The 25,192-nt window shown below is 33.1% G+C and overlaps 4 protein-coding genes across 14 annotated transcripts; 1 reads left to right on the plus strand and 3 right to left on the minus strand.

Moving 5' to 3' along the window:
• The first annotated feature begins 642 nt into the window (after nt 1-642).
• LOC112707751 (RING-H2 finger protein ATL7) lies at nt 643-3,872 on the plus strand. Its single transcript, XM_025759684.3, has 5 exons — nt 643-1,209; nt 1,292-1,374; nt 1,786-1,972; nt 2,335-2,521; nt 3,408-3,872. The coding sequence occupies exons 1-4, from the start codon at nt 940-942 to the stop codon at nt 2,491-2,493; spliced, it is 699 nt and encodes a 232-aa protein (XP_025615469.1). The 5' UTR covers nt 643-939; the 3' UTR covers nt 2,494-2,521; nt 3,408-3,872.
• On the minus strand, nt 3,779-9,249 carry LOC112707750 (uncharacterized). The gene is made up of 12 exons (XM_025759682.3): nt 9,042-9,249; nt 8,844-8,930; nt 8,489-8,622; nt 7,816-7,874; nt 7,689-7,743; nt 6,930-6,977; nt 6,504-6,543; nt 5,807-5,847; nt 5,633-5,737; nt 4,770-4,817; nt 4,296-4,415; nt 3,779-4,110 (listed from the first exon to the last, which is right to left on the minus strand). The coding sequence occupies exons 1-12, from the start codon at nt 9,088-9,090 to the stop codon at nt 4,048-4,050; spliced, it is 849 nt and encodes a 282-aa protein (XP_025615467.1). The 5' UTR covers nt 9,091-9,249; the 3' UTR covers nt 3,779-4,047.
• Nucleotides 9,250-10,498: 1,249 nt separating this feature from the next.
• LOC112707754 (ABC transporter I family member 10) lies at nt 10,499-18,195 on the minus strand. Of its 11 annotated transcripts, none has more exons than XM_025759689.3 (9): nt 17,598-17,986; nt 15,470-15,644; nt 13,758-13,865; nt 13,461-13,638; nt 13,306-13,392; nt 12,828-12,953; nt 12,617-12,739; nt 11,947-12,160; nt 10,499-10,750 (listed from the first exon to the last, which is right to left on the minus strand). In XM_025759689.3, exons 3-8 carry the CDS (start codon nt 13,832-13,834, stop codon nt 11,954-11,956), a joined length of 798 nt encoding a protein of 265 aa, XP_025615474.1. In that variant the 5' UTR covers nt 13,835-13,865; nt 15,470-15,644; nt 17,598-17,986; the 3' UTR covers nt 10,499-10,750; nt 11,947-11,953. The 11 variants fall into 11 exon arrangements, with proteins under 11 accessions (XP_025615474.1, XP_072057583.1, XP_025615477.1 ...); XM_072201482.1 differs by having other exon boundaries at nt 11,954-12,160; nt 17,598-17,937; XM_025759692.3 differs by lacking the exon at nt 15,470-15,644 and having other exon boundaries at nt 11,954-12,160; nt 17,598-18,195.
• Nucleotides 18,196-18,328: 133 nt separating this feature from the next.
• On the minus strand, nt 18,329-25,097 carry LOC112707753 (methylthioribose-1-phosphate isomerase). Its single transcript, XM_025759687.3, has 9 exons — nt 23,742-25,097; nt 22,556-22,611; nt 22,058-22,216; nt 21,718-21,817; nt 21,478-21,617; nt 20,280-20,385; nt 19,196-19,334; nt 18,821-19,089; nt 18,329-18,731 (listed from the first exon to the last, which is right to left on the minus strand). The coding sequence occupies exons 1-9, from the start codon at nt 23,829-23,831 to the stop codon at nt 18,663-18,665; spliced, it is 1,128 nt and encodes a 375-aa protein (XP_025615472.1). The 5' UTR covers nt 23,832-25,097; the 3' UTR covers nt 18,329-18,662.
• Nucleotides 25,098-25,192: the final 95 nt, after the last annotated feature.

Genomic DNA, 25,192 nt, shown 5'->3' on the forward strand with positions numbered 1-25,192 from the left:
TCCTTTTTTCACTACTTATCCACGATAATACCCACCACATTCCTATTCTTCATCTTTCTTGTATTCCAAAGTTCCGAAGGTATCCAGCTCTCTAACTTTCGCGCCGACTCATTTTGTTTCTTGTAAGCACATGATATTAATCTTTCTCCTTGTCATGATATCCACTACCTCCATGGATTTTCCTGTTAGAGTACCTATGTTTCATGTTTCAAATCTCAACTTTCTGTCGCTCCGACCTTTACCTTTACATTTTTCTTTGTGAACTAGCTTATTTATCTTCGTCCGTTCATGAAAATGTGGAAACCTTTGCTCATTTAACACTCTACCCAAGCACCGATGCAGCGACTCTTGTTCATTTGATACTGTACGCGAGCTATACAGCGCGTTGCTTTCGGACAACGACTTAGCTTCAACGCAATAACGTCTTTGATCCATGTCATGAAGATTCGACAACATTTTTATGTTGACAATTAAAGGTCTAACACAACCCTACTCTTTTATCGGGCATGAGATCGACTACGTACCACAGTGTAGCATAAGCGGAGTTAGAAGAGTGCCATAATATATAAAAGAAATATTTTATATATTTTATTGAAGAAAAAACCCGGGCTTAAATATGTGAAAAGTTACTACACATGAATTTCCTTTGTAGACATGACATGAGGAACCATTATTACATCGGCCGTGTTATAAGTTGCACACATTAATGTACTTGTCAGTATCACCACCAAACGTATCCTTCTCCATTTTATTTATTTATTTTTTTTCTATTTACGGTTCATTTTGCTATCCAAAGTGAGTGAGCAACATCAAGAATTCTTCATTTGATTGACCTAAGCTTCTGACTCAAATGCAAATTAAATGGATTCATTCATTGATTCCAGTTAGTTATTAACAGTTGAAGAAGCAGTTAACAGTTGTATCTACTATGGTTTGGTGATGTCTCAAGGCTATTACTCAGAGTCATACCCTTCTTCTTCTTCTTCTTCTTCTTCTGATTCTGGATCTGATATTTCAGATGCTGCTGCTGCTTCAGCTGAACTGAAGCTCTATCGAGCATTCATTTTCTCAGCACCAATATTCTTCACTTTCATTCTTCTCTTCCTCTTTTATGTCTTCTATCTTCGACCCAGAAGGGTTGATTGGTCCTCCCTTAGGATGAGACCCTTTGCTTTTGCTCATGACTCCAACACCAACACCATCTCCACGGTAATAATAACATACATTATTCTTCTATTTGGTACAAGTAAAATGGGTACTCACCTTTTGTGTATATTGTTTTTTGAGGCAGTGGGATATTGGGTTGAAGAAAGAATTGAGAGAGATGCTGCCTATTATTGTGTATAAGGAAAGCTTCTCTGTCAAAGATACCCAGTGAGTTGCTTCAATATTTTTGGGAGTAATTTTCTATGCAAATCATATCTTTATTTTTATTTTCTATTGTAAAAAAAAAAAAAAAGCAATAAAGCAAGGGATCCTGCTTGAGGGTCACTAATTCCAAGTTATCTTACTTGTAGTAGAAACTAGAAAGTAGAAACAATGCTTTAGTATAGGACAATGTTGCAAGGAAATCCCTAAGCACACCGGCCTTAAATACTATATGATTACATGTTCTATCTCCACCATTTTGGGTAATGTAACCAAGATACTTAAATCTCACAACTTGATTATATCTACTTTTAATACCAATTTCTTGTCTAAGCATTAGGCCTTCATTCTGTTTTGTGTTTGCTTGAACTGAAACCGATTTTATCTTTAGCTTTTCTGATCAATGAGATGTTGCAGATGCTCAGTGTGCCTTTTGGACTACCAAGCAGAGGATAAGCTTCAACAGATACCTGCATGTGGCCATACATTTCACATGAGCTGCATTGATCTTTGGCTGTCCAGCCACAGCACCTGCCCTCTCTGCCGCTTGTCCCTATTAGCATCGGCTAAATCTTCAACGGAGCCATCCCACACACAGGTTGATGTAAGTGATTTCAGTAATCCTAAGAGGTCTTGGTCCAAAACTACTTTCTCACATGTAAAATGATATTTTATTTTTTATATTACTTAGCTGATAATGATGTTTATATTTCTCTAATGGAATAAATGAGAAAGAAATATGGCACTTGGATGAAACTTTATAACATGTTCATGTGAGACCATATTAACTGAATTTTCATTCAAATCCACAGATTTATAACATGTTCAAGACATAACATATCATTTGATTGTCAACATTTATGATTAGACTCCATTTAGATGTTGACAATTAAGACCTGGTGCTTCTTAAAAAAAAAAGGGAAATGAGTATTGATATGGATACTGACAATGGAAACACTTGGACAGGGGCCACAGAGCAATGAGGAAACACAGACCATAGAATCATCAGAGTTGAGAGCTACTAGTCATGTAGAAACCACTGTTTCCCAGAATGTCTCAGGAGAGGTTGCAATTGCCGCTCACTGTATCGATGTTGAAGGACAACATGGACAAAACAATCAGTAGAAGGATGAAGATATCAGAGATTCCTAAGGTAATTTTTGCCTTCTAGTTACTACATTTGAGGTCCAAGCTTCTAGGTTTGGTGGAGGATCAACACATATACATCAACATCACTATCATGCTTTAGCTTTTGTCAGTCTCAGAATTTATGCATCAGTTATGAATCAGCATTTAAAAATAAAAACAAAAATCAAAATAATTCATGTTAATTGTGGTAAAATTTGATTATCATAATGCAGCATCGGAATCAATCATAGATGATCAATAAGATATATATCAAAGTATCAAATTGCTTAAATGGTTTGTTGTAGCAATTTAAAGTCATTCAACTGTAAGTTTAAAACTTTTGAGGAGTTGGTTATTAGAATGGTATCATTATCACAACCTCTATAGTCAACTAAAGGAGTTTGGTTCTTTCAACCCTCATGAAAAGTTTCTCCAAATAAAAGATTTTGTATAATCTATACATCGTAATATCGTATCCATATAATTCTTGCATAAGATGCTTAAAGAGATAGAAAACCAATCATGAAACTCCACTTAGCTTAAGCTTTGGAAAATGGTTTAGCTAACAAGTGCCTAAATTAAACGTAGCCACTTGCCGCTCATGAAAAATTTTAAAACTTTCCACATAATAAATACATTGAAATCATATCCTTTTGATCTATTTCTACTTTGATAACCTCAACAAGTCTCCTTATGACACTCTTTTACAAAAAAAATTTTGTAGATATAAAAAAAGGCTGCAATTTGATTTCTCTACCATAATTCTTTCTTCTCTTTATATGAATATTATTTTTGTCTCTGTCTCATTTAGGTCAGTGATAGTTATTCATTATGATTTATCATTTAAACTTCATTCTATGCATCTATATCAAGTTGATTGTCACTTCTCTTATCAAATTCTTGGAATCCAGATCAATGGCCCTTTAAACTTAGCAATCTACATGCTAGTGACAGCGTATTGCCGTATTCCTTCCAACTTATCTATCGGCATGTGTACAGCATCCTCCGATAAGTACAGCAACAAATGTATTCACACAGTGACACAGCTTTGAGAGCAAATTTTAATTGGCACAATTATTGTAACTTATTGAATATTGAATGAATATTGAAAATATTCTTTCGAAAGGAGAATTGTATATCTTAAAAGATGAGCTTGGATTCGTTTATCTTGATTCAAGAAAACAGTCCTAAACTCATTTAGGAAATGTTTGGTCAAATATAACTTATGGTTAAGTGTATTATTAATCACCTAAGCAAACAAGAAGCTAAGCTGTGATCATAATTGTGGACAATCCAATGATGAAGCAGCTTAAGTTGAATGAAGTATGAGTAATAATATAATACACCGGTTCCCAGATCCATTACATGAAACACTAGTATATTATTTACCTCTAGAATGATCATATTCTAAGATACTCGGTTCCAATTAACCAAATAACATCTACTGCAGAACTTAAATGTTTGCTATTTTTTAATGGTATAATATTATTTGATCAAGATCAATATGAACGGAATATGCGGTGTCTTGATATCGGTGTTCTCTCTGGAAAATTACATGTTCACTGCCACAGTAAATTCCTCCCCACAGGCACATTTTACCACATGATGGATCTCCTGTAAAGTCAGAGGAATATATGAATGCAGGGGAAAGTATACTTAGGGAATTTTATTTTATGAAGATAATGACAAGTTTAACTAAATATTGCTAAGGATAGGCTAGAACTATTTCATTGCGAATTGCAGGATTACGTATTGTTGAGGGGGTGAAAAAGGTTACATTGCATGTACATATATTTTACCTTGAGTTTGTCAACTTGTTTCCCCAGAGACTGCAAGTACTCTATTTCTCCAGCTTTGTCAGACATAAGTGCGTTATATTCTTCTTGAAGAACCGTTATATCTGCAGCTTTTAGCTCTAGCTAGTGGAGCTCAATCATTGTGAAGAAAACTTTGAATGAGAGATTTTACAAAATCACTGATTAAAAGCTGTGAAATTATTGACAATCCCACTAAAAAGGAGTAAAGAAAGAGACATTGCTATGATGCACAAGATAATTCAATGGGAGAGATTTCCATATACTTAACATCAACGATTTTTGCTAAATCACATCATTGGATTATCTTGATACATCATAAACTTGACGCATTTAAGGCATACGACATTTCCTAAAAAGAATATACAATATGTAAATTTTTTTCCACCCTCAACCATCTGAAGAGGGGGGGAAAAAATAATTACAGGTCTCAATAACACCAGCGGAATAACAGCCAACCTTAAAATCATTTGTCTTGCATTTCAGATCCTCAATAGCGAGTTTTATCTGAGGTAAAATAGAATATCAATCAAAAGCTCCCAATATGATTTTCTCAAGAGCATTAGGGTATGAAGAAATCCTTATATACTATATAGCTAGCTATAGCTAAATGAGTTACATGTATGCAGCAGCCGCATATAAGACTTTGCACTCAATTTTGATGCTTGGGACCATTTTAGATGGCACTGTTTAAGATATATTGTTTTTCAAAACCATTCATGGCTATTTGAAGTAACTAAAAGGGGATGAATGGTTGCATGAAACTTCATGAAAATAGCTTGAAAATTTCAGTTCGTTGTGTAAAACTTTATCTGTGAATATTGTGATTAGCCAATTTAAATAGAATGAGACAATATAAAACTAGGAGGCAGCACGAAACTAGAGAAAACAAAAGGCTTAATTGATGAAGCAACACTTTTTGCCACTCACAACCGAGTTCTAATAAAAAGAACATTTGGACTAATGCGTATATGATCAACCACAACAAGTAGAGGGAATTTTGCAAGAAATTAAAAAACTCAAATTCGATGGCACTGACAGCAATTATAGTAAGCACTCCGTGTCCACATATATCCTGTTTTAATTTAGAAAACTGGGCTTCAACGTTGTTCATGGAGGATAGGACATCCCAATTGCTCATGGAGGCTATTTTAGAACCGATTTTAAAACTTACAGGGAACAATGTGCAAAATTAAATCAGACTGATAACATATGATATGAAAAACGAAAATGTTATAGAGCAAAAAATAAGTAAAGAACAGGACATAAACTTGAGTGACTAATATCTACTTCACAGCCTAAAAGGAAGCATAATCACCGACCTTGTTGTTCTCCATAAGCATCTTGGATTTTAGATTAAGAATTTCATTAAGCCTTCCTTTAGCTGAATCCAGTTTAGTGATTATGCTCTTCCTTGCATCACTCCCCTGTCATACACAGATAAATTACCAAATTCCACCTCCGTGCAGCATATATCAATGAAAAAAGTAGTCTACCAGGTTGTCCATGATACAGTTACCATCGGCTGCAGCCTTCCCTGCATGTTCATGAAAAGAAAGCTTGGATATCAAATTTATTTATCAACAAAAAAAAAAAAAAGCATGGATGTTCATGGCCTGTAATCCAATGATATTTCCCCTTTTCTAAAATTAATATAAAATGAACAGATCGACTTTTAGTTCAGAGTTTCAGTCTAGGCAAAATAAAGGTCCCTACTCAATACCAAAATACTGATTCTGTTAGGGCAGCAGATAGAGGTAGGTAGTTGTGTGCTGGTTTGAGTTTAAACTGAGCTAACCCATACTTTTTCCTACTGAACCATAGCATCTTGTGGCACCAATCACAATGATCACACTAAGTGATAGACACAACAGATTCATATATCAACAAGGCAATTTTCATTAACAGCATGTTACAACTGGTATATCAGAGATTCACAGTAGCCATTCTCATGCGAAGCCAAAACAATGATACTGGTTAAATGATACTCTTGTTTTCTTTCTAATTATACGGGGCAAAAATCTACAATGTCAAGTAGTTCTTGTAATGACTTTATTATATCACCAAAGGTCAAATATCAAACTGGAATTGTAAATGACCAGTCCTTTTGTTTTCATGCTAGTTAAAATTGTCACCAGTTATTTAACTTGTTAACTCAAAGTGTAAAACATTATACAGAAGCATGAGTCATGCCTTTGGTTTTACTTTTCTGTAAATCAACTTTTTCCTTGATCTGCATAAGACAAAAATGATTAGCAGAAACTAACAGGGAAAGTTAATAAACAGATAGGGCCTGATAATAAGAGGAAGTGTTATCCCCCTCCCCCCTCAACAAAAAAAAAAAAATATATATATATATATATATATACAGAGAGAGAGAGAGAGAGTTTAATTTTCATGCACTGACAGTGTAAAACATTTTACACAGTTGTGCAAGTGCAATCACAACCGTTCTCTTTGATGACCATTCACGCGGTTAGTGTAAAAGGTAGTTATTTTTACTAATGTGGCGTTATGTGATTCGATGCAGTGTAAAAGAGTTTTACACTGACAGTGCATCAAAATTAAATTCTATATATATATATGTACGAGATAACATTAAATGAGAAATCATACTACCTCATGCTCTTTCAATTTTCTACTAGTCATCTTAGTTCTGTGCCACTCCTGCCAAAGATTTCTCTATTCAGTAATTTTTTTCAACAAACTAAATGAAAGAACTAACATGAAGTATGACATGGAGAGTCTTCCATCACATGATAGGACCAATGGGACAAAGACGGAAAATAGATTCACTGAGTCCAATAAAAAAAGTTCGTTAAAGAAGTGGCTTCATTACGCTGAAATCACTCACACTCCACAATGCCTCCAATGGTATTTTCCTCACTATGGTATGCACTTGACACACTACATGTTTTCAAAGAATCTTAGACGCATATGTTAAGAAGTATCTCTAAACTTTTCTTCAGCCCAGTAGCCAACCACTACCAACACCCAAATATCACATTTATATACTAGCAGATTGGCTTCTAGTTCAAGTGTAAACATATTTATAAAACTTATTATTTCCCTACCCCTTTGATGCCAACAGCTGCTCTGCAATCGTTCAAACATATTACTGAATGCATTGAGCCTGGTGCCCCAAAGGTCATGAGTCGTGTTGAAAAATAAAAGGACCACACAGCCACCCTAAGTTGTGTGAATAAATCACTCAAGGTACACAGTCCTCTGATATCCTATTTATATTCCTAAGTACAAGGTGAAGTACAATAGCACAGGAATTAAAGTGAATAAAAAATGAAATAAGAAATATCAATTATATGCTGACACATATTTGTAGGCATCATTTACGAATAAAGCAGACTAATCAGATCAAACCTGTTGCTTCTGCAATTTGGCGCTCAAGTCCTCCTCAACCTTGGTATAGTAGGCTCTGATGGAGAAAAGAAATTTAGATGGATAACCATCATATGTATAAGAACATTCATTTAGCATCTTTAGTTACCTCTTCTCTGAAAGTTTGGCAGACAACCCAACTTTCTCTTGATGAATAAGTTCCAGGGTCTGTTGGTAGAGTGTCATGAACATGAGCAAAACAGCATAACATATCAGAACTTTATTTTATTTTCCATTTCTCTCTTTTATGTTTTCATTACTATTGAAGTACTAGCCAAAACAAGGGAGAAAAAAAATGCTCCTAAGTATTAAAAACCACTACAATATCTCCATATGATTTTGAGAGTTTTTCCACACAAATTCTTTCTTTTTTATAAAAGAAAAGAAAAGAAATATATCGTTACAGATACAAATCTCTAAGTATTACATTTGAGTTTCATATAACAACTTCACCTTTATGACTTTAAACATAGAGAGAGACACATGAGTTTGTGCATAACTGTGGATAGTATCACATTAACAAACAGAAAACAAGTTTCAGTCCACTAGATCATGAATATAATTTACAACAAAGAACAATGACTAATTCAGTTAGTAAATCAATTAGTTAGCGTACCAAACTTCTCATTTCACTCATTTTTGCAGTGAAACCTTTCGAAAGAAAATTACTGTCCGAATTGCACATCAAATAGCTAGTGCGTTTAATACCACATGAAAAGCCTCCACCTCTACACACGAATTGGTAAGATAGCCAACAAAACAGAAAAAGGCACATCCTTTACCTGTGTAAGCTTGGAGATATCAGATTCCGAAGAGGCAATCTTTTTCTGATTCTCCAATATCTTAGAGCATAGCTCACCCATCACTTTCTTCATTTGTTCAGTATCTTCCTTCGTTCTTTTAACTTCCGATTTCACTACATAAACATTTACATTATATGAAACTGCTTCACAGGAGCGTGTCACACAGTTCATATTTTATCAATTTGAAGTAAATTTCTTGAAGCGAGAAATTCATAAACAGTCCTGAAGTTTCGGTTAAAAACTATATAGAATGTGATAATAACTTCTTGAAGCTTTGATTTTAGAGAAAAATTCGGTGAAACAATAACATTGAGAGAGTTTGAAGAAGAGAGACCTGATTCGATATCTTTTTCCATCGTGCGAACGTTGGTGAGTTGCGTTTCCTCTTCTACTGAGATCTTAGCCGCTTGATCCTCCACATCTGAAAATTCAACTTCGGATTTGATCTATGTTCCAATTCAAAATTTTGAAGAAAACTAAAAAGAAAAGAAGCAGCAGAAATTGTTGAAAATATGGATTAGTAATTAGATACCGTTCATTTGAGAGCGCAAAGTCTTCATGCACAGTAAGTACTCCTCCATCTCCTTCACAACCAGAGAGAGAATGATCGATTCGGAGAACGATTTTGGCGGTAAAATCAAGTTTTGAACGGTTATGGCAGTTGAACTGACTCATGCAAAGCGCAAAATTCAGGAATTTATGGAGGGAAAGGGTTTCTAATACATAATATTTCTGATCTCTAAAATAAATCAAATAATAATAAATAACTAAATACAACTCTCCAAAAGTTTTCTCAATTATCAATTTGAAGGTGTCCAAATTAATTCGTTATTCACTTATGTACCATTGCCATAAAAATAAAATATTATAATGTAGTAACTAAAATCTAATCATCACTATATATAAATTCTTGAATTACAGGTAAAACTACTTTTATAAATTTAAAATTACAAGAACATATAAAATAATAGAAGTACCTTGGTTTTTTTTTAGTTAGACTCTTGTTCGTAAAATTTAACAGATAATTATATAATAAAAATTATAAAATTTAACATATTGCACACAAAAACATAATATATAAATTTAGTAAATGTGCCCGTTACAATTTTAAAACAATACTTGAATAATATTTATGTATCATCGTATGAATTATTATTTGCAAGTAATATTTTTATCTACAAAAATAGTATAAAGATTATTCGTGTGAAAACATTTTATTATATAGTTTATATACACCATCATTTTCAATCACAATAAAAATATATATTTTTATGGTTGCATCTAAAATGTTTCGGTAAAAAAATTTAAATATTAATGTTTTTATGGATATAATCCATTGAGATTATTAGATAATAAATCTAAAGGTTGATATTAAAATAATATTATAAAATAAATTTATAAAAAAATACTTTAAAATAAAAAGATATAACAAATTACTAAACTATTAGATATGTATTTATTGTGAATAGATTATATAATAATTGAGTAATATATAAAAATAAGTTGAGTAAATATTAATAAAGTTTAAATATTAAAGCATATATATATATAACATTTTTTTGAATAAAGATCTTTCATTAAATAATATTACTAGAATACTAATTATTTTATAGTAAAATTAATGTTTGTTGAAACGGGACATATTAGTCCATCACAACCTTCAGCTCTTCCCAATATAAGCTGGTTGAAACTGCACATCATAGGACTAGACTGTAATTTTTTCTCTCACTTTATGGGTGAAGAAAAAGACAAGTTGCAACTTCACCATGCTCTCCAAATAAAATATTCCACATATAAAATTTTCACTTACATCTTATCCTTCTATATATTTTATTATAAATCTTAATGGTTGAAATGATGAGAACAAAAATATTCTGATAAAATACGGTAGTATACGTGAACCACTTCCTATAATATAATATATATTTTCTTCTTGTATATAAACCATAAATTTGTATATCATTAATCACTTAGTAAAACACCAACCAATGTTGGAACTTGGAAGAGTATTTAAAATTGATCATTTAAGCACTTCATGTTTTAGTTCATACAACTGACAACTCTCACATCCAAGCAGAGCATTAAATGGGTGTTACAAACAACCACTTTTATGTTTTGTTCATTTCTTGGTTTTACCAAGAAGTTCAATGTATCTTTTTGTAACTCCATATTGTTCAATCAAATGCTTTGCTAAATCATCAATTACTCCACCTTGAACCGAAATTTCTTGCCCTTTCTTACCTGCAAGTACATAATTTTATCAAACTTCAGATGAATGCATCAAACGATGCCGTAATATTCAGTGTAGATTACTAGATTATATTTGCATTCAAACTATTGTTGATCTCTTATAAGAGTTTCACTGTTTTGCTAAGTCTACCTCCATCTCTGGTATACTATCGTCTTCTCCACAATAAATGCTATCCCAACTATTATCTTTAATGCATTCTAGAAAAATAAGGTCAATTATCCAAAGTAACACCATCATCTCTGCAAAATTAAGCTTATTTTGTACTTTTTTACTGTTAACCAATCTTCATAGTGTCGGTCACAGTTACCCGGCTATCCCACACAACATTGATGAAACAAAAATTGAAAAATAATTAGTTCTTGGTTCACCTCTTCCCTACATACTCGGTCACATCGACACAAAGGTTAGACATTAAAATGTGTCAAGAGAATATCAAATTTTCAAGTTTATACATATTAATCCCTGAATGAAACTTTGATGACACTTTCATCCCTGAAATGAAATATACTACAACAAATTAGTCATTGGTTTAAGTCTCATTCATTAATTCTTAACTGAAATGATGATTTGGTTGTCAATTACCATGTTATATCTAATCTCAAAGTTGTTGAAACATATCATTCTAATAATCTCAACACAGATGCACCAATAAAACCCCAAATTCGGTCATTATAGATAAAACCCAAAACCCCAGATTTTAGACTTAAAAATCACTGCATTTGTTTTGACATTCCTGAAACAATGCACTTAAAAATTTTCAGGTCCAGAGCATTCATCATCTCCATTAAGAATTGAATGACAAACTTCAATAAAAGGATCAAAGCTTTGCAATGTATTTAATTGGAAGTGTTAGTAAATTTTATTAAATGAGAGTGATAAATAGTCTAGAAGTCTCAATCATATAAATTTAGTTTCGTTTACATCCCCTGACCCTCTAAAGCACCAGAGTGCAAAATATTACTTGTAAAGAGAGATCAACTACCAGTCTACCATGTGACTCCAACTAGTGATTCCGACAAATAACATCTTCTACCAGCAAGTATCGGAGTTATGTGCCATGTAATATGCATGAGGGGGAAAAAAGAGAGAGGAAAAGAAGAGAAAAGAGGGGGGGGGGGGGTCTTACACAAATTCCAACAAAATCACACATATGAAGTTGAATTTAGACAAGGAAAAACAGTAATACCTGTTACCTAATATGCATTTGAAAGATATTCAGATTGCTTGGCTTCAATGAAACTCCTAATGCTAGCTGCATCTCCATATTTGACAACTTTCCCATCCTCCATGTATATGGCACCATCTGCATATTCTAGTTCTTCCAAACGATGGGTCACCCATAATGCTGTAACTTCTGCAGATGTATCCAAAGAGTTTCTAACAGCCTTGATAACCCCGACCTTAAAACAAAAACGCAAACAATCTATTAGAAAGTGTAGGTCTTACACCAAAACTATCCATATATACTTGGCATTATGAATAGATTCAAATCCATGCACAAGTCCAGGTTACCGGAGCAGACTTGAATAATTAGATGCTACTCACTGGGAAAAATTGGTACATTATTGGATCAATCTACCTAAATTAATTCTTGGATACATTGATCTATGGATGTACCAAATTTTCATTGACGCATATAAAGTAAAACAGCCAAATAAACCGTATACTATCTAGTGGAATATATTGCTCTTGCATCAAATCTATCTTATCTCCTGCTGGTGCAGTTACTACTATGAATAGAAGATTCATAGTAGTAACTGCAACAACAGAAGATTCATAGTAGAAGATTCACAAAAACAAACATATTGTAACACAGCCTCTGCCCAATTGGTAATATATAACAATTCATAGATCACCTGGTCAGTTTCATCTAAGAATGTTGTGAGCTCATCCAACAAGAGAACTTTACAAGCTTCTGCTAAAGCACCGGCAATTGCAACCCTCTGCTTCTGACCACCACTCAGAGTTTGGACAGATCTCTTCCCATTGCAACAAAGGGAAAGCTCATTCATTATTAACTCGGATATTTGTTTTAAGGTTAAAGTTCAACTATTTCAACTCAAATACCTTCTCGTAGTCAGAGAGGCCTACAGCATGCAAGGCTCTCGACACCCTAGACCTTACTTCATCATTAGTCAAGCTGAACTTACCAAGACCAAATGCAACATCGGCGTCTACAGTTGGCATCACCACCTGCAACATGCGTAATGCTTCTTGCTTGACATATTTCTTATATGCATCATATATATATATACATTCAAGTATTGAAATTTCAGGTAATCTTCTAAGTGTACACAAGTTGATAACAACAAAAAAATGACATTTTTTCCTTTTATTTTGTGAATGAAACAGTTTTTTATTGTACCATCTGTAACTAAAATCTGAACATCAAAATAACATTCAAATGTAGTTCAATTATTCAAATTCATAAGAAAGCACTATTGCCAATAGAGAGAACACTACCATTGATAAGAGCTCAAGAACTAAGTAGCACATAATCAAAATTGAGCGAGAGAGAGTATAACATCTGAGAAAGAGAAAAAACCTGATGGTCAGGATTTTGAAAAACAAAACTCTTAGGTTCATTAACATGCACTATTCCTGAAGTTGGATTCAATAGACCAGCCAAAATCTGCAACATCGGCTTAAGGTATTACATCACAAGTTGCAAACTATTATCATAAAAATAACAGTCAGTACCTTTAAGAGGGTAGATTTTCCACACCCATTTGGTCCAAGAAGCATCCAAAACTGCCCAGAAGGAATGCGAAACGAACAATCCCTAAGCACAGGCACCACCTTTGCTTGCCTCGTTGCTGTGAACGAGAACTTCAAATTGCAACCTTCAATAGCAATATTATCAGCAGTACCACTGCTTCTGAAAATTCCAAATGCAAAACATTATCAAAATGCAACTTTAAAATAAATAAAATAAAATATTGTCATCTAACTATTTGAGAAAAGTCTCAGCTGAAAAAAAATGGATTCTAGTTGAACCTGGTGGAGTTGGTAAGAGCAGAGCAGAGAGGAGGAACAAGTTTCTGAGGGAAGTAAGTGAGAGAAGGGAGATTCATAGCATTCTGCTCTTAGGTTTTTTTTTTTCAACTGCACATTCATAATAAGTAGCTGAGTTATAGTCATGGATGAAGTAAATCATATACAAGTGAATTGAGCAGAAATAATCATATTTCGAAACAAACAAAAAATCAAACATCAAAATAAGAATCAACCTTCTTAAAATCTAGTTTTCAAGGTTGAAACACAGAGAAATTTGCTATTCATGGGAATTTAAATTTTTTCCCCTCCTTTACCTTTGTTCTATATATATGTCAAGTTGGGAGTTGGAGCTCCTATTAGTTATTAGTCTCACTCTTTCAGTTTTTCTAATTCAATGTGTTTTTTGCTCATTGCTAGGTTTCTTTGCATGGAAGGGAGAGAGCAAGGTTCTGGCTTCATTCAACGGACGCAAGAGGCCAAGGTTCTAGCTTCATTCAAGTGGCGTTGGTCCCCTCTTGCCTTCATTCTTCTCTTTCAGCTTCATTTAGTTTTCTCAATAAAATAATTTTATCCAAAAGCAAAGCCCAACTATCAGACAGGCCATCTAAAAAACACTTCTATATGAGATGGTATGAAAGATGAGACCAAATGGTTTTGCTTACATATTATAAGAAATTAAGTGGATCTAACTTACCCCAAAAGCTAGCTCAAGAGATAAGGATTGCCTCACACTTAGACAATGTGAGACTTGATACATCCCCTCACGCTCAAGACTAGACAAGGACTTGGAGCGTGAAGCTTGAGGACGACTTGAATTTCTTTGTGGTGTGAGGATGACCGAATAACAATTTTTAATTTAGCTCTAATACCATGAAAGAAATTAAGTGGGTCTAACTTACCCCAAAAACCAACTCGAGGTAAGGATTGTCTCTCACTTATAAGGACTACCAGGCTTTCAATTTTAGACCATGTGGAACTTGATACATATGCTACATTTTATATTTTAATCTAAGATACTCTTTGGTTCATTTTGTCGTAATATAACTAACAGGGATCAAGCATACAAATCATGGTCTCAAAGTCACTGGTCAAGGGACAGCGGAGCCAAATTTCCAAGTCGCGTATAATGGTAATACAAAACAAATTCAAAAACCACTTTAGTTACCCAGAAGAACTTTCCAACCTTGACACATTTTCAGAAAAGCAAACTACAGAAATCTAATCAATATAGTTTTAGCGTGCTAGCTAGCAAACATAGTTTTTGATTGCGGATAGCGGCTCATGGCGGAGAGCAAAAATCTGCCATGGGGTTATGCGGTATGGCGTTGCAGGGAAATGGCCGATAGATTGAAAATACATGCAGAAAATAATCTATGCATAAAAGAATATGCAGAAAAACAGCAAATGCAATAGATTACAAAATCTAATCAATATAAGCAACCTTGTACCTATAAATATGTAACTAATTCAGCAAACTCAACATAAAATTCAACAAATAAACACAACATAAGTCACTAGACACGAAATAACGTAACATATAAGGGTTTAAATGCCAACTATGGGATGATCAAATACTATAGAAATATTTTTAACTAAGAAATGAACTATCTCACTTGACTAGTTCTCTTGAAATAGACATAGTGACTGAAATGAGTGAGAGAATAAGAGAAGTTCAAAGTAGAGAGGGGACGAGACGGAAGAGAGGAACGAACCCGGGAAAAAAGTAAGTATCGAGCAGGAACAGAAACAGAGAGTATCCAATCTGAAGTGGAGAAACAGAGAGTAACCAAATTTTTTTTTCACAGAATTCGGATGGTCCGATTTCTTACTGTCCCACATCCATGTCCCATCATCCATATCAATGCATAACACACACGCATGGCATATCTAAATTAATCAGCCAATGACGGAGCACTATCAGTTGAGATCCAAATAATTTATAATTTATCTAAAGGTTCAAATTTTAAAAAAGAGATATTTTTATAAATTATATATAGAATTTAATTTTGATGCATGCTAGTATAAAACAGTTTTTAAACGTGCGTCTAATTACTCGTAATACTACATTATTAAAAATAACTACTATTTTTATTAACCGCAAATTAAACACTTATATATAACAAAAAATATTTTATAAAAAAAATTGAATACTAACTTTCTTCGTATTTCCATCATAAAATACAAATTAAAAAAATTATATAATATACTGTATGTAAAACAGTTTTATATACTTATTCAAAATCACATAAGGAAACATCAAATATTATTTTTTATATTAATTGAATAAATAATCATAAAAAAATAATATAATTAAATAATTATATAAAAATAAATATAAATATTTATACTATTAGTATATTAAAATTAAATCCTTTTTAATATACGCATAATAATTTTATATTTTTAATGAGGCAATGTTACGACTTGTGAGCACCAAGGTTCCGAGAACCGAATCGGTTATCAAAATGCTTTAGTTACTGGTTCAATAGTTTATTAGTTTAACCAGTTTGACCGTGATTCAATCGAAAAAATCGTTTTATAATAAAATAATAAATAAAAATAATAAATAAACACACTAAAATATAATTATAGTCTAATATAAATTTTAAAATATCATCCAAATTAAAAGTATTACATAAACCACAATATCATAATCTCATTCAAATACAAACTCAAAAATCAAATAACAAAACAAACAACCAAACATAAAATGCCAACATCTAAATTTGTCAACAACCAAACATAAACTGCCATATTTTGTAAACATGGAGCAGAACCACCGAACAACCTCCACCATTCATCCACAACGTACAATCCCATAACCATGCTATTAGTTATCAAATTAAGAAAATGAAAGCATAAAATATGTGTATAGATACATGGCTGCAATCACACTCCTCCACCATTCATATATGTTTGTGCATGTTTTCTGACATGATTGTGAATAGATTGAGACTTGATTGGCAAGCAGTGTGCAACTATTTGGGTTCTACAATAGTATTTTATCTCCAATAAATATTGATGCTGAATTATGTTCAAACTCAGTTCAACTTTTACTTTAGTCCTTAGCTCCTTATTCCTTAAGTTCAATTCTTTAGTACTTCTATCAAATATACATATTAAAAGAAAAAGGGAAGAAGGAAGGATGCCTAATCATTCATTTTTATTTTTAATAATTGCAAATATTTTAATTTTAAACAAAAATAAGTGTACGGAATAATTTTAGTTTTGGGTGGCAAGTGGCAACCATTGATTTTGGGTTTGAGTTTCAAATCTTCTGGCAAATTATTATGACCTTCACAACTGATAATTGTTCTGAACAATAATGCCCTTTTCAAGTGCTGGTTATTGCCAAACACATGAACAACTATCAATAGAGAAAAGACTGGGTTTATTGAAAGTGACATTTCAACCATTTACCAGTGCTTCAAACTATTATGAGTTATGATTTGCCATGTAGAGAGACCCCATCATCCTTCCATCTATTAATTATTATTAATAAATAATAATAATAAATACAGTTATTATTATAAGTTTTAGCTTCTAGTTCTTTACTCTTCCCTGCATTCCAAAACCACCAATAGCAATAAGCATTTAAGAACCATAAGATATTTTACCTAAAGTAGCACTCTAAAACTGTTTGAATTACAATCCAAATGGTATAAAGTTCAGAAAAAATTTCAAATGTTCTCACAATATTACAGGCTTACAGCAACCCATTAATCTCAACATAGATAATTAGACACAGTAATACACAATAAACAAAATCAAAAGCAGCAAGGTTGGAATCAAGAATATCATAATCAAATCACACATTAACTGATTAACTAACAAAAATACCTTCGAGGGAAGGGCTGAGCGATGGAACAGAGTTGACGCCGCTGAAGGACTGGAGCGCGGTGGAACAGAGCTGGCGCGGCGGGACAGTGGCTGCGCGATGGAGACACGAGGCGCGGCGGGACAGTGGCTTGAAGTTCAATCGGTGGCGGAAACGACGTTAGTGGGGAAGGCCGCTTCCAGAAGTTGCGACGGCGGCGGTAACAAGGCGATGGCTGGACGGAAGTGAGGGAGTGAGGAAGGAGCTCAAGATGAGAAGAAGGAGGAGTGAGCGAGTGAGGTCGTGAGGCAGTGAGGGTGCTGCAGTTTAGTTAGGCTATCTTTCTTTGGAGCGAAAATGAAAAGAAAGAAAAGAGAGAAAAAGAAATTCGAAAGAAAATGATTATTTCGATAAATATTTTTTAAATTATTTATTTTTATTATTATTATTATAATTATTTTATTTATAAAAATAAAAAAACCTTTATAATTAAGGACAACGACATTTTAATATTAATTATTCTATTATTATATAACATGTTTAAAAAAAATGATAAAATTCGTGCTTCTTTTTTATATTCATCGACAATTTTTTCCATACCGATGCATATTAATAAATACACACATCGGAGAAATCCCGACTAGGCGAGGGAGTAAATCCTATCTTGTTTTTAAAAAAATAGATGCTGCCCAATGTTTAATCTAATCCTTCATTGTTTTCTCTTTTTTATTTAATTTTGATCCCACTTAAAAAATTAAAGATAAAATATCTCATTTTATTCTTTCAAGTGTTTTTTCCACTCGAGATGATCCATTTCCACTAGGCGACTACTAACAATTATGCAAGTTAAATGTGCTGTGTTTCATTGGTGCTCCTCATCTTCAACGACGTCACCTCACGGGATCATTGTATTTGTAGCATATATGCACCCGAGTTCACATCATCCTCACAATTTTTATTGAGATGTTTATTAACAATGCCCCCAAATGACATTAAACACACTTAAAATCCATGATAAATGTTACATGTCTGAGAAATTTCTTACTCCACCAGCATGGATCATCATTGGTACAAAGCACTTCAGCCACCTAACCTGTTTTCTGTATGAATGCTTTTATGTCAAAAGCATCAGCCGAAGACATCTTTGTAATGACACCCTGCTCACAGAACATGAATTGTCAAACAAAATGCAAATGAATCCAACGTACAAATGAATGCAAGTCGAGAGGGGGTAGGTCAGAGAAACCTTCTCAGTTATGATTCCATGTATTAGACCAGCAGGTGTAACATCGAAAGCTGGATTCCATACCGAAATTCCTGAGGCAGCAACTTGCTCTCCAAGTCCTCCTCGTGTGTTCAACAACTCCTTCGGAGATCTCTCCTCGATGACGATTTCTTCTCCGGAAGAAAGTGACAGATCAATCGAAGTCAGCGGTGCAGCCACATAAAAAGGTACATTGTGAAACTTGGCACACAAGGCAACGCTATAGGTCCCAATTTTGTTGGCTGTGTCACCTGCAATGACATTTGAAAGAGGATAACGATAAACCTGATGATGTCTTTCTTGCTTTAGAAAACAACTAAACAAATGATAGGGTATTTTCGATTTGACTCAATGTACCATTTGATGCAACACGATCGGCCCCAACAACAACAGCATCCACACGTCCGTCTCTCATTAAGGCAGCAGCAGCAGAATCTGCTATAAGAGTAGCCGGTATTTTATCATGCACTAACTCATAGGCAGTAAGTCTAGCACCCTGCAAGTAACCAACATAACTCTTAAATCATATCACCTTATGTGATTCTCACCGTAGATAAAGGAAAAGCCCTATATCACTAAAGCATAGAAATGTGTTCTCAACATTAATTCAGCTGATCAATTCCACAAGAGTCTTTACTCTTCAATGCCAAAATGGATAAAAGGTCATGGCAACAAACTCTAGCGCTATATAATCAGCATTACAATTGCCAACAGATATTCATTGATTCTGATGATAAAAATTTGAGTTCTACTTCTAGGAATTTTTCCTGTCCTTTTCCTTGGGAGAAATTTATGGGTTTGCAATCAGTACTATGTTCAAGTGCTTTGGATATACTGTAAATTTGAAAACGGGATATAAACCAAAAAGAGTAAACACCTACTATATTTCAGTACACTAAAGATACAAGTGTCATTAATTTGATACTTCAATCAAAGTTGACATCAATCTGAGCTCTCAATTATAAAAATTATATGTATTTGGTTTTCTAAACGAAGTTAAGATCAACTACACCTGGCAATCATAAAAAGTGACATCAAATTAGTCATTTAAATCAAAAGCTGTGTTAAGTACGCAAGGAAAGTTGAAAACCACACCTTAATACAACATCAAGGATCCCATAATACTCGATGTAGGACTTTGGGAACCGCATAATACACAAGTCCCTAAGACATTTTCTCAACATATTATAACTGTCTGTGGACAAAAAGACAAATCTGATGAGATTTTGTATGAGACTAGATTGATGTCACATGATCAAAGGAGAACTTAAATGGGTGTTTATATCTAAACTAAAAGCACGTAAATCACACCGGTTCACTTCTGTTTTCAAGTCACGTCATTAGTGCAAGTGACAGAACTTTATGCATCTCGTCTCAGTAAACCTCTAAATGTACTTGAAGAATGAAAAAACAAAAAACAAAAAAGAAAAGAAAAGCTTACTTGATTAAATGGCCGGGTTTCAGTGCAATAAGCCCTTTCTAAAACTCCTCCACTGTGAAGTGCGCGAATTACACCCAGAGCAGTACCATATCCAGCTGTGGCTAGACTAAGTACAGTTAAAAAAAAGCAGAAAGAGAGTTTAAACACCTCACTTCAAAATAAATCTATATATAGCGGGGATATATCATATGAGAATGAGATTTTCATGTGAGAAAGTGAGAATGCATTGTTAGACTTTGGATCATTTTATGTGGTTGAGAATAAAACATACTTAAAAGACACGTGATCCAATCCTTTAAGTGTCACTCCTTTTTCTCTGTAGTTTCTCATCCTCTCTAATCTGCTCTCACTGCAGCACCAGCCCCATTCCTTTGCAGGGAAACTTCCCTGCATAGTGATTGTTCTGCTTAATGCCACTGGCTCTTTCTCTCTCTCTTCTATCATCTCGTATGATTTTCGTCACTTCCAAAACCTGTAGCACTCCTTATACAGAAGATTGGTTTATGCTTCTCACTTTTGTCTGACCACTTCTTTTTGGGACTTAAAACAAAGATTCATTCAACAAACCTCTCTTACCTACAAGCTCGACCTTAGTAACCAACATAATAATATTGGAAGTATTGATAGAGTTCATGTGATTGCACAAGACGGATTTAATTCAACCACTTGGACAGAACAAAATGTATAACTAAGTAATTTATACCAAATTGCCAGTCAATGGCAACCACTAAAAGGCAACTTGCAATTCCTAATCCAATTTCTCAGAAATTAAAGGAAAATGTGAAACAATATTTATAAAACAAGTGGAACAAAGTCAAGGTCACCAAGATTTAATTTTTCAGTCTTCAATAATACACTTCTTTGATATTTTAATTTGTTCACCATATAAAGGGGCTGACAACTCTAGGAGGTTAGCATGAGGAACTTAGGGAGGGGTTGGTGGCAAATTAAAGAAGAGGAGAAGCGGAAGCCGAATTAAGGTGACATAGGATGAGATGTAAGAAGTGTACATTCAAATTGAAAGAACGGGTCGCTGTGTGTTTTTACTTTTTAAAACAGGATTTAATTTCAGCCACATAAAACAATCCAAGGGCTACTAATGCATTCTCACTTTCTCACATAAACACTCTATTTCAATATATATTAATATACACACACATAACAATAGGGCCACAAGGGAAAGTCATATAATATGCACCTTCCAGTATTGCAATGGGTCAAGACAGAAAGTTTCTGTTTCTCCATTTGCTGTTGCATGAACTTTGCTCCATATGAACCAATTGCTTTGTTTGAGGCAACATCATCCTCAAGCATAATTTCAGCTGCTTCTATATATGCCTAAATCAATACAGCAGATTTAGATTCAAATGGCTAAAATGGTAGGAAATCTAGCTTCCTTTATCGGCAAGTATTCATTCATTATAAATCTTGGCAATACCTGGAAAACACTCCTGGCCTCTGAACTGGTAGCAGCAGCCTTAGATATGACTTCTTTTAGCTTTGTTGCAGCATCTGATAAGTTTACTGCAGTTGGCCGACTGAACCATGAAGAGAGGAGCAAGTTAATAGAACTCATACTTGAGAAAGAGTCCATAAAAAACAAAAATATAAAAAAAAAAAAACTCATGAACGCACTTCATAGGAAGCACCTCAACTGCTTAAGATGAGTGTCAAAATCAATATGGCAACTGCTATTTACCAAGCATACTTTGAAATTTGAATAAACAATAATTATGTTGTTGTCTTAGTAATGCAAAAGAATTGAAATTCAAAAGTACCTTGAGACAAGATATTCTAACTTGCTTTGCAACAAGGAAGCAGCATCACCAGGCGACCCATTAAAAGAACCTAGATTAGACACCTCAACAGCCAGAGAGAGTGCGGCTGCAATGGCAATAGCAGGTGCTCCCCGGACCACCATATCCCGTATGGCATTCCTAAGAAAGTCAAGAACAATTGGATAGATTGAGAAGACCTAAAAACGACCATAACAAAGATTCTAGTTTCTACAAGCTCTTTTCTCTTCATTTCTGAATGAAACTGTTACTACTCTACTGAAATACAGCACACAGGTGCTTGATAGTTGATGCAATTAAAACAAGCCAGAAAATCAAGTCAGGTTAAAAAAAAATAACTAAAACTACATCTGCAACAATCACATTCTGACTTCTTGTTGTACCATACATAAATGCAGATCGGAATACCGAAATCCGCACACAAGATATGGTGGAGACAAAGTTTCTCTCTTATAAAAATCAACTACAATAGTATCTTACCAGCCATCAGTAGAATCCTTTATGTCCAAAAAAATTGTTTCCAGAGGTAGCTTCCTCTGCATTAGAAGGATGAGTAGCAGCAGTATGTAAATATTGAAGAAAACATTGACCAAGCACACGTACCGGCTAGAAAATTAAAATTATAAAACTAATGAAATGTATATCATATGGGTTTTTCTAGGCACTACCTAAGGATAAATGGATAATATACAATTAGAAAAGTTTTTCAACTTTTAGCATGCTTACTACATTTAGTGCTTGCTTGAGTGCCATTAAGTTGATAGAGATCCTTTTTTGTTTTTTAACATGTTTGGCAAATTTGTAATAGTAAAAATAAAAACACTAGAAAATTTTAAAAAAAAAACATTTTTTTTAGAAGCTAAAATTTACATCTTTCTTAAAAAGATCTTTTTTTCCTTAAAAAAAATATTTTTATATAATAAATAAACAAAAAAATACTTTTCTATTATTATATTCAAACATAATTAATAGATAAAAAAAATCTTTACATGAGATATCCAAATATAAAATTACTTTTACTTCTCTAAAAGATCTTTTAAAAAAAAGATAACTAAAATGTAAATTTTAGCTTCTCAAAAAAGATGTTTTACCAAAAAATTTACATTGTAAAGTTTCCTAATTCAATTTCTTAACCAATGATCTAGGGGCCCTGGTTAGATAAATCCATATAATTTGAGTATTTTACCAAATTTCATGAAACATGAAGTTCAAATGTTGTGACAAACATAATGCTAGTTTGTAATTAGTATACTCACTCTTTTCAGAATATTTGTTGTTTTCCACATTGCGATGCAAAACTTAATTTTACCTTTATGTTACAATCAAAGCAAGATTATCACAGATTAAAAAAGAACATGTGCGCTTATTATAAGCATTCGTTAAGAAATCAAGAACTAAAGTTTTGCAGCTATTGTATTAAAAACGTGAAGTTTTATCTTCTCAACGCATACTTTTCCTCTCTTGATTTTTAACCAGTGCAATAAACCCATTAAACAAGGACAATTTGATAAAGTTATTCCATAATTAATCATTAGCTTTGAGTTAAGACGACTAATATAACAAAAAATTGTGAAAGGGGAGTACCTTTTTCCAGTTAAAGTAAAAAAGGCACGTGAAAACTAATGAAATTTAGAATTCCACAGAAAATTAGGGGAATGAGTTGAACCTGATCGAGAAGCTGAAGGGAACCGCGGTTGTAACATATGGATTGGAGCGTGTTTGGGGATTCGACTCCGTTGGAACCACAAGACGCCATGGTTTATAGAAAACTTGGAAGTATTTTAGGGTTCGGTGGTTGAATTCCCGGAAATGAGGAAATTGGAAGAATTGAGACCCAAAGCCCTGTTTTGTTTTCTTCCTTTTTAAGTTTAAATTTTGAAGTATCAGTTTGCAGTGTAAAAGAGTGGCATGGAAAGATGCGTGCAATGAACCTGACCAGGGACCAGTGATGAATATCATGTGTTTATTATTCTATTACTGTACAATTAATAAAGAAGATTCGCCGCCAGCTGATGCCTTTATGGCTTCATTAGCTTTTTTTTTTCCAAAGGTACTGGATATTTTATCAAGGTTCTGATAACGGAACGGTCATTAAACCGATTGACTGATTCAATGGTTAAATGATTTAATAGAATCGAATCCTAATTGAATCGGTTTAATTAAATATATAATAAAATTATTAAAAATTTAATATATAATTTTTTATATTTAAATTTATTATTTTTTATTTTTAATTTTAATAAAATTATTAAAAATAATATTCATTAATTTTTTATTTTAAAAAATAAGTTAAATAATTTAAATATATACATAAAAGTGTAAAATAAAGTTAATAATTAAAAAAAATAAAAATAAAAAAATAATGTTTAAAAATTATATAATCGTTAATTTTATAACACTAATTATTTTTTTATTTAATAAAATATATAAATTTAGCCTTTCAAATTTTAGTCCGACGTGTAGTTTTTAGCAGGTCGACCGTTTATCATCTTTAATTTTGAAGGTGTACTTTTATGAATAAAAAATGTGACCCTAACAATTGTGGATGTAAACTTTCAACTATAATTCTATATAATTCATCCGAAAAAGTAGGAGGAGCCAAAATATATTGAACCAATCAATTATAAATACAAAATACTTAAGACACCAAAAAAAATAAATGCTAAATACTCGTCTAACAATGATTGATGTTTTGCCAAGTTATTACTGGTAAACAAATGTATGGTTTATATGCAAGAACAAAGTATAAATTATATTGTCTTATATTTGAGTAATTTGAGAAATATAAGAATCTTTTTTACCATTTTTAGGGAGATTAATATTCTATAAAAAAATTTTGTTTGGATACCAAAATGGAAACAGAATTATTAAACTAAAAAATTGTGCATATTAATTGCCTTACTATAGAAAATAATTATTATGACTGATATGTTTTTAGAATGATAAATTTGTTAATTAGAAAAATTTTAGAGTGAATACCCCATCTGGCCCTAACAATTACTTCGAAAGGACAACGAGACCCAAAAAAAAACACTCAATCCAGCTCTTGATATTTTTTTGTGACTGATTAGCTCCTGTGCCAAAAAAAATAACCTAAATTTTTTTGGCACAGAGACC

This window comes from Arachis hypogaea, chromosome 8, assembly GCF_003086295.3.
Source record: "Arachis hypogaea cultivar Tifrunner chromosome 8, arahy.Tifrunner.gnm2.J5K5, whole genome shotgun sequence".
Lineage (NCBI taxonomy): Eukaryota > Viridiplantae > Streptophyta > Magnoliopsida > Fabales > Fabaceae > Arachis > Arachis hypogaea.